The 14,365-nt window shown below is 36.9% G+C and overlaps 2 protein-coding genes across 2 annotated transcripts; both read right to left on the bottom strand.

The window, feature by feature from the left end:
• Positions 1-209: 209 nt before the first annotated feature.
• LOC123819286 (olfactory receptor 52E5-like) lies at positions 210-1,155 on the bottom strand. Its single transcript, XM_045839589.1, is given in 2 exon segments — positions 210-1,121; positions 1,123-1,155. Coding segments are annotated over 2 exon segments (945 nt in total).
• An 8,292-nt stretch (positions 1,156-9,447) lies between these two features.
• LOC123819282 (olfactory receptor 52E4) lies at positions 9,448-10,389 on the bottom strand. The gene has a single exon (XM_045839583.1). It carries the CDS (start codon positions 10,381-10,383, stop codon positions 9,448-9,450), a length of 936 nt encoding a protein of 311 aa, XP_045695539.1. The 5' UTR covers positions 10,384-10,389.
• Positions 10,390-14,365: the final 3,976 nt, after the last annotated feature.

Below are 14,365 nucleotides of genomic sequence, written 5' to 3'. Positions count from 1 at the left end.
TGGGGCAAAGTAGAGAGATTGTTTTGGAATTTTTGAGCTATGTCTCAACTTGCAATGGGGTATACAAATTATTAGAAATGGGGGAGTATCATGTGATTGGCTTATATGGGAATGCCAAGGTTTAATAAAAATATTTTTAGTGTTTTCTTCTGTTTTATCTCATTATTATTTTAATGAACTTTTGTGGAAGATCCTTCTGGGATTAAATGTCAATTACTTTTGGGGTTAAGAATCCTTAGTACACACTCTCTTATTTGTTTTGTTCTGACCCCATAAATTATAGGGTTAAGGGCAGGGGGAACAATCACATACAGATTGGCCAGAAGTATGTGGATGTAATGAGGGATGTTGTGACCAAATCGGTGTGTCATGAAGGAGAAGAGGGCTGGTAGGTAGAAAGCTAACATGACACAAGCATGGGAGCTACATGTGCTCAGAGCCTTGAGCCGGGCATCCCAGGATGGGAGGTGGAAGACTGCTCGAAGGATTTGAACATAAGAAAATCCAATCACAGAAAGATCAATGTATCCCACTGAGAAAGCAATTAAGCCATATATAACATTGACCCTAATACTGGCACAAGCCAATTTTGCTAAGCCCATGTGTTCACAATAAGTGTGGGGGATAATCCGCACACCACAGAAAGGCAACCTCAGGATGAGAAATATGAATGGAGTCACAAACACCAAAGTCCTGACTATGATGACTATGCCTAGGATGGCTATTACCTTATTGGTAAGGATCATGCTGTATCTCAGGGGGTTGCAGATGGCAATATAGCGATCAATGGCCATGACTGTTAGCACCACAGACTCCATGCCAGTGCATATATGGATAGTGTACATTTGTGTTATGCAAGCACCAAATACAATGTCCCTGAGATTGAACCAGAAAATGCCTAACATCTTGGGGATGGTAGCTGTGGATAGGCCAAGGTCGGTGCAGGCCAACATGGCCAGGAAGTAAAACATGGGTTGGTGGAGGCTGCGTTCAGTCTTGATCACAAAGAGGATAGTGATGTTCCCCAGGAGGGCTATTAGATACACTGCAAAGAAGGGGAAGCCGATCCAGATATGTACATCTTCCAGCCCTGGAATGCCTATCAGAAGGAAGGAAGGAAGGAGGGTGGAACTGGGTATTGTTGGGATGCAGCATATCAGTGAAAGTTGGTTATAGACACATTTCTTGCAGGAGTTTTCTTGCTTCCAGTGAGAGAAACTAACCTCCTTCATAGCATGTCGCCTTCTTTCTGGAGAAACAGAAAAGTCATTCTTCAATTCCATAATACAGCAGAGGAGACCTAGAGAGGAAATAAGAGGCACAGTTAAAAAGACACTCATATTCTTTTCATGATATTTTACTGGCCATTGTTGTACATGTGGAGAATAATAAGTTTGTCCTCCAAATTTACATCAACTCAAAAGTTGGAAAAACAATACATTCACACACATACACAAATTCTACTCTGGGTCCCACTTATACATAGCTCTAAAATTTCTTTCAATTCATCAAACATGCCCAGTTTAAGAAAGGCCATGGCCATCATCATTTGTACAGCTCTTCAGGCTGGCATCACCGGATATTCTCCATCAAAAGAACATCTCTAAACGTCAGTATAATGTCAGTGCCGGCTGCCTCCCAGAGAAAGTTAATCATAACACTAGGAGTTAGAAAAAGTCTACAGAGATTTCAGGAGTATTGCATTTCCTTACCCTAAAGTTCACATTCTACCTATGTTTCATTAAAATAAAGACACTCTCACTTCAAAATATTTGTTTCACCTATGTAGAAAACCATGCAGAAAATTTCCAAATACAATAATTCTGTACTTTGCATGTCTTTCCACTCTTCAGTCTCTAAGGAAGAACCTGCTTATTACATTAAATTAGCAAATATCTGTTGTTCATTACATCTGTTAATCAGGATGTTAAGCACAAACAAGGTTGTGTGTATGTATGTATGTATGTATGTGTTAGCATGTATAAAATATGACTGAAGTGGAATTGAGGTGAAGATGATGACTCAACTAGTCTCATCAGTTGGTCTGATGGTTCAAGGTAATGATACATTTTTGCAAAGTAGACCTGAAAAAATTTAAAACAAAAACCAATTCTATGTGGGAGATAACCCAGCAAAGGTAAAAGATTGGATAGCTGGTATTTGAATCCTAACTAAGCAATGGAATTAAGACATTTAGACACATCAAGAGACTACGATATAATTTCAACAGTGGTCTCTGCTAGAACTACAAAGTCTGACATGTTCCTCGAGGATGCTTTCTTAAGGAAGAGTTAACTAAGTTGATGTCTGAAGGATGAGAATCCACTAAGAGGTGGAAGAGGGAATTGAGCAGACAAAATATTTCTAGTTAACATGAACAGGGGTGCAAAGATAGTGATGGGATCATGTAGGCCCTTGTGGCTAATTTTAAGGGGTTTTATCTTCATCCTAGAAACAAGGGGAAGAAACTGTAGGATTTTATGCTGCAGTGTAGTAAGTAGCACAATTGAATTTGCATTTCAAAAATGCCACTCTGGCTGCACTGTCAAAAAATGTATTGAAGGCAGCAAGTGCATGTGTAGTTGGATCAGTTAGGTTATCACGGGGGTCCAGATTGAAGACAACATTATCTTGTACCATGTTGTTAGCGACTGATCAGAGCAGGTCAGCTTTCTAAGTGTTTGATAGTATTAGTCTTCAGAAAGAGCCATCAAATCTATTGTTTTCCCCTTCACAAATACTGAGTTAATTAAGTTGCATATAACCTTTTATCTGAACTTTTTCTAAAATTCTTTCCTCTTCACCAATGGCCCTTAGTGGTTTTCCTTTTCAAATCATGTGACTGATCAATATAGGATGGGGCAAAAGTAGGCTTACAGTTGTGAGTACACAAAACACAGAGAGTTTAGTCTTATATTATTATTTATTAATCATTGTATTATTTTCCATATGAACACCTATAAACCTACTTGTGCCCCACCTTGTGTAATATTATTAATAAAACATGATTGAGAAGCAGTGATTCACACCCTTAGAAAAGGGGGTAAGGGACTCTGTGCAGACTTAGGGTTGAAGAATGGGGGACTTATGCATAATTTGAAAAGTCCTCTGTTCACTCCTCAGGGTGGCATTTAGGATGGGCAGGGAGGTAGAGGTTATTTACCTGGTGGGATTTGTTATTTTGTTCCTGCAAAAAACAATTAAGTCCATCTATCAAGGACCTAAAATCATATAGATTTTTACATATTCTAATAACTGCTCCGGACGGCTTAAGTTTTCCTCCTTCTCTATTCAGGATCACCTGCAAACTTTACCACCGCCACCACTCTCTGCCCTCATCTGTTATTTATAGAAGTTTCCAGTTATTAATCTTTAATTTACTTAACAAATATTTATATCTGCCAGGTACTGCTACAAATGTGGGCAAGCAGCACAGATTGAGTCAAATTTGTGAAGCTTAAAGTTTAGCCAGTCATGCCAATATTTTGCTTCTTGGCCTCACACAAGGCTTCCACTGTCATAATCTTCTATTTTTAACAGTCTTCATAAGGAAGCTTTTAAAAAGGTGCTTCAGTATTCTGAACATATTACAAATTCAGAATGATCCTAATAAATACTCTTATTGTCATTAGCAAAAGACATTGTCTAGATCACGGCCTCTGCAGCAGCCCCTGTCTTCACTGTGACCACCGCTGATACAGTCATCCTCACCTTTTGTCTGTTTAACCACACTTCCATGTGCATTTTCTAAGTTTATCTTCAGCATAACTCTCTGAGATTCTCTCTTCCTCTCTCTTTCTGATCTTTTCTCTTCCCTTTCAGACACTCAATCCCCTGAGGTAAACTGAACTTCTCCCTGGGACTGGCTTTTATCTTGTGCAGCAGAATTGGATAAGCTCTTACCCAGGTTCCCAGGCTTCCTATCTCTCAAACCCTCTGTGTCCCATTTCAAAATATACTATAACTTTCTCTCACTAGGATGACTGTACCCCATGTAAGAAGTTCCCCTCTGAATTGTCAAAAAAGAAGGAAGTAGGGAAGAAAAGACCCTCTTTGTACCAGTGAAGAAAAGTTACCATCAGTATTTTCCCTGGTATTTGCAAACAACATTCTTTATTCGTATGTTGTATTTACATATAGGTTCCTGGGTTTGTTTATATATTCATTTAGTGAGCATTGTGTTGTGTGCTTCTGTGTTATTGTAATTGATGTATGGCTATGAAGCCAGTTATTGTCAGTACAACTCCAATCTCTCTATTTTGCTGCATTACTTGGAGAGGGCCCCATCTAAAGACTCTGGCTGAGTCACAGGAGCTGCATCTCCCCCATGAATCACTTTAGCTGCGGTCACTATGCACTCTCTTCCAGTATAACCAGGAGCTGACTCACTTACCTCTGCCAGGCATCTGAGAAATCGTTTGTGAAGAATTGGATACCACAGACTGCAACCTGCATGTGACTGAGTTCTCAATAGTCAGGGCCAAGGAGCTATACAAACTCACTCTAGTCCCTTGGGAAGAGCCTCCACCCACAGTGAGTGGGTTTTGTTCCTGAGCCTGGAGGAATGGGACAGAAAATTTCCATATCCCTGATGATCAAGCTCTATGATTTCTGATTAGAGATGCCTTCTGGTTATAGACAATTTAGAATTTGCATCCTCCAACAAGTATCCTCTCCATATAGGTCCCAGGAGTCTAGTCAGTCAGAGGCACAATGGCCAATGCTTTAAACCTCTCTATGGTAACAGGAGAGCAGTAACTTCGAAAAGGCAAACAGTGAATATAGGGAAAGAGCACTATAGGCAAAAAAAACCAAAACACCAGTATTTCCTCAGAGTCAGCTCAGAAATATATGTACATTCAGTGAATAGCAGAGCCAGAATTCTAACATAAGTTTCCAAACCCTGACTTATATCTGTTCTAAGAATTACATTAGATGATTTTTTTGGATAAGAATATAGTGCTTTGAATACTATATATAATATTAATAGAAACATAAAAATAAATATATATTTACACAAAGGAAAGCAGCTAATCATACATACTTAGAACATAACCATTTTGTCCACCTATTTGTTCTGTGACCTTGGCTGATTTAATTTGTTATTCTGAGCCTTGGTTTTCTCACAGGCAAAATGAGGAAAAATTATACTGACTTACAGGATTGTTTTAATGATACTAGGGGGTAATGCCTGGAAAGTGCTCAGCAACTGTTTATTATTAATTTATTAATAAATAAACACTGATTATTATTATAATTATTGTATAACATTATCCCTGAAGTCAATATTTTGGGGTCAGATAACTTAAATTTAAATTCCTTTCCTGTGATTCAAAAGCTGAGAGATGTTAAACATATTTCTTAACTTTTCTAAGGCTCATGTTACCCCTATAAATTCACAAGGGTAATGAAAATGACAATTCACATTTCACATGTTTTTTTTTCTTCAGATTAAGTGACACAATGCATTTAACTAAATTAGCAACAATTGAAAATAGATTCAAGCTATTATTAAAATGGGTATTACCTTTATCACTTATTTGAAATATTAATAGATGTTCTTCTTTTAATGTTGAATTTAAATAGAAAAACAGTTACTTTTTAGTTTACTAGATTACTCATTTTTATTTCATTTATTTTAAATACTTTTGATTTTTACTGTTGTTCAATTGTTCAAGAAATGTATTTAACTTTACCACTAGATGTCAGTAATGCTAATATCACAAGCAAACATTCCTTAATTCAATATACATTTACTAAGTTTCTGCCATAAGTTAGACAACACACTAATTAAGTGTTCAATATGTGTAAGTCAAAATAATAAAAATTTGCTTGTCATTTTAGCATTTTATGTAGTAATGGTCAAATCTACTACATTTCTTGAACAGATAATGAAAGCTCTCATGCGCTACCAGGTTAGCTAACTGTAAGTTTTCAAGCTATTTTACACACATATTTTATTTGTATAGCTCCAAAGTTAATAATCATTTTCACTTCAGGGAGCTTTAATTTGTTTTATGACAAATGAGTATAAAAATAAAAAGTTCCTCTTCTTATTTGTAATATTTTATACAAAATTTGATATATCTGGATATACATTTTTATATTAATGTTTTAGAATTTGATATTAGTTAAAACTTTATTTTTTATTCTTTTTATTGTTGTTCAAGTACAGTTGTCTCCATTTTCACCCCACCACACCTCCCACCCTCAAACCTACCCCCTTCAGCTTTGTCGGTGTGTCCTTTATACATGTTCCTTGACAGCCCTTCCCCTATTATCCTTTAGTTAAAGCTTTAGAAAGCTCAGTGTTTTCCTTAGTAACCTTAATCCTTATAAAACATATGAGAGAATACTCCTGGCATATCAGATTTTTCCTTCACGCCACTTGTGGCCTTAGAGAGAAAATGCTAAAAAATTATGTAAGAGTATATAGGAGTACAAACATAGAACATGGGCAGCAATCACATGATTATTTTCATTCTCATTGAAAATTTTTTTCTCTTCAAGGAAAATATACTAGAATTGATTTCAAGGTGTATTTCTCCACATGACTTTTTTTAAGTATCAGTATTATTTTGGGTAATTCTTGAGCTGTCTAAAAGGATGAAAAGAAATCCAAATTTCTTCTAAGGGAACTCTGAGAACAAAAGGAGAGGCAGTACCTAATACTACAGATATAATCCTGAAGAAATAATAGAGAATAGTAATTGAAAGAGAACACATAAAAGTCCTGGCCTTCAAGTATATGTTTAGAATTTTCCTCCAGTTCTTCATTTACATGGGACAATGTGCTGGCTACCTCCTGTTTGCCCTTCCAGGACCACTCCACACTCTGTGTCCTGGAGGGCTCACAGTGTGCATGGGTAGTCTCCCTTGCCCTTTGTCATTCACTTGGCTCCAGAAAATGGAAACTACCATTTTCTGGAGCCAAGGGTAGGGTAGGAGGGTAGGAAAGGGGTAGGAACGAAAAAAAGTCAGGATATTTATTCTTGTTTCCACTTGCCCTGTGCTTACAGATGGCCTTCTGGGCACCATTGGCTGGGTCAGTCTTTCAAAATAAGTCCCAACTCCTGCATGTAAGAGTCTTCACAATGCTAAGTATCGAGTCCCTTCTCTTTAGGCCAAGGAGTTGTAAATATCTCTCACTGTGGCTTCTCTACACTGTGCCTATAATTTTTCATAACTTAAGGGATTTACCTTCTTTGTCACTATTTTTCCAAAACTTTGACTAATATAACTAATAAGAAGATTTACTTTTGTCCATGTGTCCCAATTTATACATGTTCTTTGACAAAGTCAAAGGGTGTAGGTATGAGGGTGGGAGACAAGGATGAGTGGGTTGGGGGGTGTTGTGGGGGGAAAATGGGGACAACTATATTGAACAATAATAAAAAATTACTATCATTAATATTAACATCTGTTTAATAATATTGATTAATAAATAATTCAGCAGTTCAAAAAAAAGAAGCTTTACTTTTTCCTGAAGATTCTTCTATTTAAACTTAATTATAATTTATATAATATACCATAAATGATACATCATGTGTACACATATGTGTGTGTATATATATATATATGCACGTTAATATATACAATTTATATATAATTTTATTGGTGTTAGTGCTTACTTTTGCTATAGGCAGTTTTATCCTTGAACTTCCATTTTTCAATGGCTTTTGAGCTACATTCAAATATATCTCAAAATGGCTAATTTTGTAGTATTAGGAAAGACATATGCACTTTGCAAAAGATTTAAAAAGGGCTAATAAGTACTGAAACCCAAATCAATAGTATTAGTCAGTAGAAAAATGAAAATTAAAACTATAATGAGATACTGATTCTTATGCACAAGAGTAGCTGAAATTGAGAATGGAAAAATTAGAACCTTCATATTTTGGTCATAGGCTATAAAATAATGAAACCACTTTGGAAAAGTGTTGAAAATTTTTTAACTTTAAACTTGGCACCTGGAAAATGCAAGGACTAAGCATCTGGAATTTTTATAAGTTTTACCAGGATAATATTAAGGTTCTAACTAAATACTATGAGTTATGGATCAATTAACCAACTGAGTGGGTCAACATTGGAACAAAATCAAGAAAATATTATATCTGGATTAAACTTCATGAAAATTTATTTCTTTAAGTTATACTAAGTATGTGTGAGTGGGTAACATAAAATTAGAGGTAAACAGCACTAGTATCCAATGAGCTAGCCTGGTTTTCACGTTTTGTAAAGTACCCTGTGACTCACAAAGGGATACCAACGAGAAGTATCTGGGAGAGTGGGAGAAGTTTATGGAGAACGACATTGTTTTGGAACACATAATCTAATAAAATATAATTAACTCTGGAGTCATTGTTTTTTTATCTTGTCACCATTTCCTCAATTATTTTTATCTTTTGCATATATGTATTTTCTTCCTATATATATTTGCTATTAAGCATGTATGTAAATGCATTTAATATTCTCATACACAGTAAATTCATGCCCTATTTACCATAATATTTAGCATGTTTGTGTTACACATACACACAGCTTTATACATAAATCAGTACTCAAATTGCATACAGATTATTTCTAGAACTTTGTGGCCATGCTTCAGATTCAGGAAAGCATTACTTTGACTCATGCCACAAGACAAAAATAGGAAGTTAGAAATTGGGCATTCAGAAACCAAACGTAAAAACATTTGCAGAACCAGCCCTACCACTGTGTATTGTGCCTGGGACAAGTATTTTTGTGGGATCATTGACTATTTGACTAAAAAATGTATTACAAAATTTATGGACCTATGTGATGTATAATAATTTATTAAGGAAGACTTAGGATAATGGGTAGAAAACAATTAACTATATATTTGACTGTTATTTAATCACTACACATAAAGATTCTTTCTAGTGTTTAGCATTTTCTTCTTTTCTGTTTAGTTTCATGAAGTATCTATTTATGTTTTTTTATTGTCAAAATAGGCCATTTCTGGACATTTCAATTCTTCTGGTACAATAGAAGGTACTTGCACTGTTACTACTCTCAGTGCTGCCAATTTTCAGAACAATATAGATCATCTTGCCTCTAGCATTTCCAAATTCCATTTATTTATTAGGTCAGTGTTCCATCAGGGTCAAAACTGGCCTAAAGAGAAGACATATGGAGAAATGGGGGGAGTTTATACCCTTTCCCACCAGTTATTCTATTCCCCAAACACTGCTGCCTGTAGAATATCTTTCTTTTCTATTAGTCTTTTCCATTTGTCCAGTTTCATGGGGGTGGGTGAGCAGGCTGGGCAGCAAAGATAACTTTGCTTTATCGGTCAACACTAACCACTTTCAATATAAATGCAAAATCTGGCCAGTACTATCCAATATAATAGAAAATTTAAGAGAGCTCCCATTAAATATGAGTAGTTTGTGAATAAATTTTCTCAGTCTTAACACTGAATTATTATTTCTTCACAAATATTTTTATAACCCGCTCTCGGATCTGCTTTGTCCTGACTCCATAGATGACAGGGTTAAGGGCAGGTGGAACAACCACATACACATTAGCCAAAAGAATGTGGACATAATGGGGAATGTTCTGACCAAAGCGGTGTGTCATAAAAAAAAAAAATGCTGGTGTGTAAAAGCACAGCATGACACAGGCATGTGAACCACAGGTATTGAGAGCCTTTAGCCGGGCTTCCTGAGAGGGAAGGCGGAAAACAGCTTGAAGGATAAGCACATAAGAAGATGCAATCAGGATCACATCTACAATAATATTAGAAATAACCATAAGCCCATAGATAATGTTGACCTTGATGGGGGCACAGGCCAACTTGGCAAGACCCATGTGCTCACAGTATGTGTGAGGGATGATGTAATGTCCACAGAAGGGCAACCTCAGAATGAGAAACACAAATGGAGTCACAAGAAGTAAATTTCTCCCAACAACAACAGAGAGTAGGACGCTGATGGTTTTATTGGTGAGGATCACTGTGTACTGGAGAGGGTTGCAGATGGCAACAAAACGGTCATAAGCCATGGCCACCAACAGAACAGTCTCCATGCCTGTAAACATGTGGATAAAGAACATCTGAGCTAGGCAGCTTCCAAAGCTGATTTCTTGGAGGTTGAACCAGAAGATGCCCAACATTTTGGGGATTGTGGATGTGGAGAGACCCAGGTCAATCACAGACAACATGACCAAGAAATAGAACATAGGTTGATGAAGACTGTGTTCAGTCTTGATCACAAAGAGAATGGTGATGTTTCCCACAAGGGCAACCAGGTACACAATACAGAATGGGAAAGCAATCCATATATGTATAGTTTCTAGTCCTGGTATTCCTAGTAGGAGAAAGAAGAGGGGATGGAACTGGGTATCATTGATAGAAGGCATTCTCTTAGCAAGTGTTATTAAATTCCTGTTAAGAAATAGGATCTTACTTTCAGATATTTTCTTATCAAGGTTCTGGAAAGATAGAAAGACCACAGATCAGTATTCTGGAGATGATGGAAGAAGCAATTAATTTAAAAACATTAGATATTCTTTTCTTTTATAGGATAATTGACCAACTTTCTCAATATATATTATTGTTGTGAGCCTCATCATAGGCAATATTGCTCATGACTTTACTTTTTGTGATATGAGATATTTGAAGGAACTGAGAATATTTTAAAAAGTAGGATATATTTACATGTTCCAGCACTTCCTTTCATTCCTTTTCCAAGCATCCACTTCATTAATTTTGGGGATGTACTATACACAGTTGTTCTCAAAGTGTACTCTGGTATTAAAGGAATCCTGAGTCTATATCACAGGTGGCAAACACAAGGCCCGAGGGCTGAATCCAGCCCTTCACCTTGTTTTATCTGGCCTGGTACCTTGTTTCTACCTGGTGGCAGTGCTGAGCTCTCACTTAACTATTCAGGGGTAGTTACATTTATATAGTCTTAAAGTTACATTTGGTCCTTTGAAGGCAACCTCAAGGCTGATGTGGCCCCCCAGTGAAAATGAGTTTGACACCCCTGGTCTGATAAAAGTATTTGACTTATTCCATTCTGTGTTTTGATATAATATAAATGTAGGGATCTTACTCAAAGATCTGATACAGACACATGATATAAGGGAGGATGCCATTTTTGATGCTTCTAATCTTATAAAATGGGTTGGCTTTTAGTCGCATATCTTAAGACTTCTGTTTATTCTGTGACTTTCTGATGTTCTTCCAGTAAATTGCCCTTGGCTTATCTATCTGCTTAATCATGTTCATCTTTATTACAACCTATAATACCAATAGTTAACATACAAAAAGCACACCTATGTTCTGAAATTGCCCCTGTCTTCAGGTACAAGTAGATATTTAGCAAATTTAGGTGACACTGAAATTAAAATTTTTTAATGAATTTTCCCTAATCACTGAAATAATAAAGAAAATTATTTTAATTTTTTGTGTTCCTGGGGCGTTGTACTACTCTGCAACATCTAACATGACATGACTTTATTTATTCATTTGCCTATTGTCTACTAATAGAAATGTTGCTATTGAGAGGAAGAAATCAGGGGATATTCATTTCAATACCCTCAACAGTGACATATAAATATATGATCCCCAATTTTTTTAGAATTTAATTGTTGAACAGAATCAGGATTTGTATAAGTGTGTGTTTATGCATGTATGTCTCTATAAGTGTGTGTGTGTATGTGTGTGTAGAAAAAGAAGAAGTGAGGTAAAGAGGGAGGAAGAGAGGGAGAAAGATTTTATTATGTATGTGGTTGCATGTAATTTTGCCAGGTAGTTATTACATAATAAAAAGACCCAGGCAAGGGAGTTAATAATCCCTTGTTCTACACAAGAAGCAAAGGAGCATCTCTTGCTCCCAAAGAAGCTGAAGAGAAAATTGTCAACATGTAGGAAGAAGACTGTGTTTGCTAGTGTTGAAGGGAGGATGCCAAGGATGAGAATACAGAGTGTAGAAATTTACTTGAAAGAGTCTAAGAAAATAGAGTGACATATCATGAGGTATACAGTACAAAGTCAGCCTCATCCTTAATGTGGCTGTTTTATCAATACATGACACTTCATTAGCTGAGGAGAATGTTTCCAGTGTGGTGGCTGAGGGCACTCTTTTCTGACAGTAGAGTTCAAATCCAACAGGACACCCACCCTTCCACAGTTTTGGTTAGAATGCTTAATTTCTTGCTGTGGGCACCTCAGTGCCACAGACAATGACAGAGAATGTGGGGCGAATAAGTTGGAGGATCCTTCCTGGAGGGCATGGAATAGTTTACCTTTCTCTAGATATGCACATTGACAAAGAGCTCAGCCCCAGGGTTCATTTCAAAAGCTCAGTTGATAATAGGTGTCTTTCCCCTTTAGTACCCACCAACGTTCAATTCATTAGTTGTGATTTTTCATTTACCTACTAGCTCTTGTCCCCACTGACTCTAATAGTCTGAGTATTTATATGGACTTTGAAACCATTTGAAAAAGTCTAAAAATCTTGCTATACCATCTACCAGCTGAAGACCTTTGGACAAATTCCTTACTTTTCTCAGTCACTTTTTTTTCTATAAAATTGGGCTAATAAATTTTACCTAAATGACCCATTTTAATGACATATAAAACCAATGCGTGTAAAGGACTAGCTCATCATATGTACTCAATAAATAATAGTTATTTGCATTATTAGTCCTTCCCCAAATTTTATTTTTCTGTTATCCCAAAATAATTAAAAATCTCACAAATAACTTACTAATAACTTTGTAAAGAATCCATTATTTATAAATAACTCATGGGGGCTACAAGGTGAGATGAAGAAGGTATGGAGCGGTGGGTGACAACAGAATATTCCCAAGTAAATGAGTAGCCAGGGCTTCACATTTGGACTTACTTCTAGGGTTTTCTGGATGCATAAATAAATCAGTGCAGCTCAGTTCAAAAGTATATTATGTTCTTCTCTCATTCTTATAGACTTCTCAAGCTTGATAGGATTGGGCCATTGATAGGAATGGGTACCTTCTTTCAGGCACTGTCATGACTGGGCCACTGGATAAGTCTGATCTAGCTGGTGTATTGGGATTCCAACAAAAATTCTTGAGTATGTTTCCATAAAGTAGTAGATACACAGTGGGCCAACTTAGAACTGACAATCTCTAGATTTACCAGCATTATGTGGGAAAAAAATAAAATAGTAATGCAGACTAAATGTAGTATATGTACGTCATTTTTTTTGGATAAGTCACACCTCCACTCCCAATCTCAAACATATGACAGTGACCTGCACTAGTCTACTTTCTCAGATGAACCCCAGCAAGCCTAGTTACTGGGTCTGGTTCACTGCCAACTATTTGCTAGCCAGAACAATCTCTATTCTTTAGTGACAGCAGAGGTGGCTATGCTCCTACAATTTGTGGGAAAGCCACGAAGAATATGCTAAGTGAGCTGTGTGTTAGTGTGTATGTATGTGTATGAGAGAGAGAGAGAGAGAGAGAGAGAGAGAGAGAGAGAGAGAGAGAGAGAGAGAGAGAGAGAGAGAGAGAGAGAGAGAGAGAGAGGGAATTACTTGTGGTACATCACTGTGCTCACCTGCTGATGTCTGTTCCAATCCCATGTGCTCTGCGTATTTGTGAAGAGAATGGAGAGTAGTGCTGTGGATCACTTCTCAGCAAAGGGGAGCCACTCTCCCCTCTATCCTCATTTACTTATCCTCTTCTCTGCAGTGTCTCATCTCCTCTGCCCATGCATCTTTACCTTTCCAATATTTCCTCTCCCAGTGCTCACTTACAGCAATATCACAGCATAAGTTCAGGTGCTCAACATGGTGACCCAAGCCCATTCAAGCCTCTGGGTCCCAAATTTGTCCTGCTACATGGAGGAAACCTTTATAGTGAAATGATGGTATCCCTAAGTCTAAGCATATCCCAGAATCCCTGAGCTTAACCTTCAGAGTCCTCTGGGCATATGCATGGGCTCATTGGTCATTAAGTTCATCTAACTCATTGTTCCTCTCTATTGCATCTGCAGAAAAATGTCAGCATACTAGATGTAACTTTGTAGCTCAGGGGAGGGGACATCTCATGAGCTGTTAGGAAGAGAAATTTCCCAAAGGGAAAGGAACCTGTATGGGGGATGGTATAAATTATCTCTCCTTTAGAAGTCATAAAACTATTAAGTTTATACCACTAAGTCTTCAAAGTGTGACTTTTTAGGAAACTCCTTAGCAACTCTTCTGCTTTGTTTAATATAAAGAAGTGAATCCTGATGCAGTTTATCATTGTAACAACTATAGTTTCAAAAGTTGAAGAAGACCCCTGAAATAGACACAATTAGACCCTGTGACAATACTTTTTTTTACAGAGTTTGTACCTGTAGATAATA

Source organism: Phyllostomus hastatus, unplaced genomic scaffold (assembly GCF_019186645.2).
Source record: "Phyllostomus hastatus isolate PE091 unplaced genomic scaffold, TTU_PhHast_1.1 phas_contig_304, whole genome shotgun sequence".
NCBI classification, from domain to species: Eukaryota; Metazoa; Chordata; class Mammalia; order Chiroptera; family Phyllostomidae; genus Phyllostomus; species Phyllostomus hastatus.
This window is presented reverse-complemented; position numbering and strand designations above follow the sequence as displayed.

Bases quoted from the DNA above. Each gene is read 5' to 3' on its own strand.
- LOC123819282 (XM_045839583.1), bottom strand. From the start codon at position 10,383: ATGCCTTCTATCAATGATACCCAGTTCCATCCCCTCTTCTTTCTCCTA.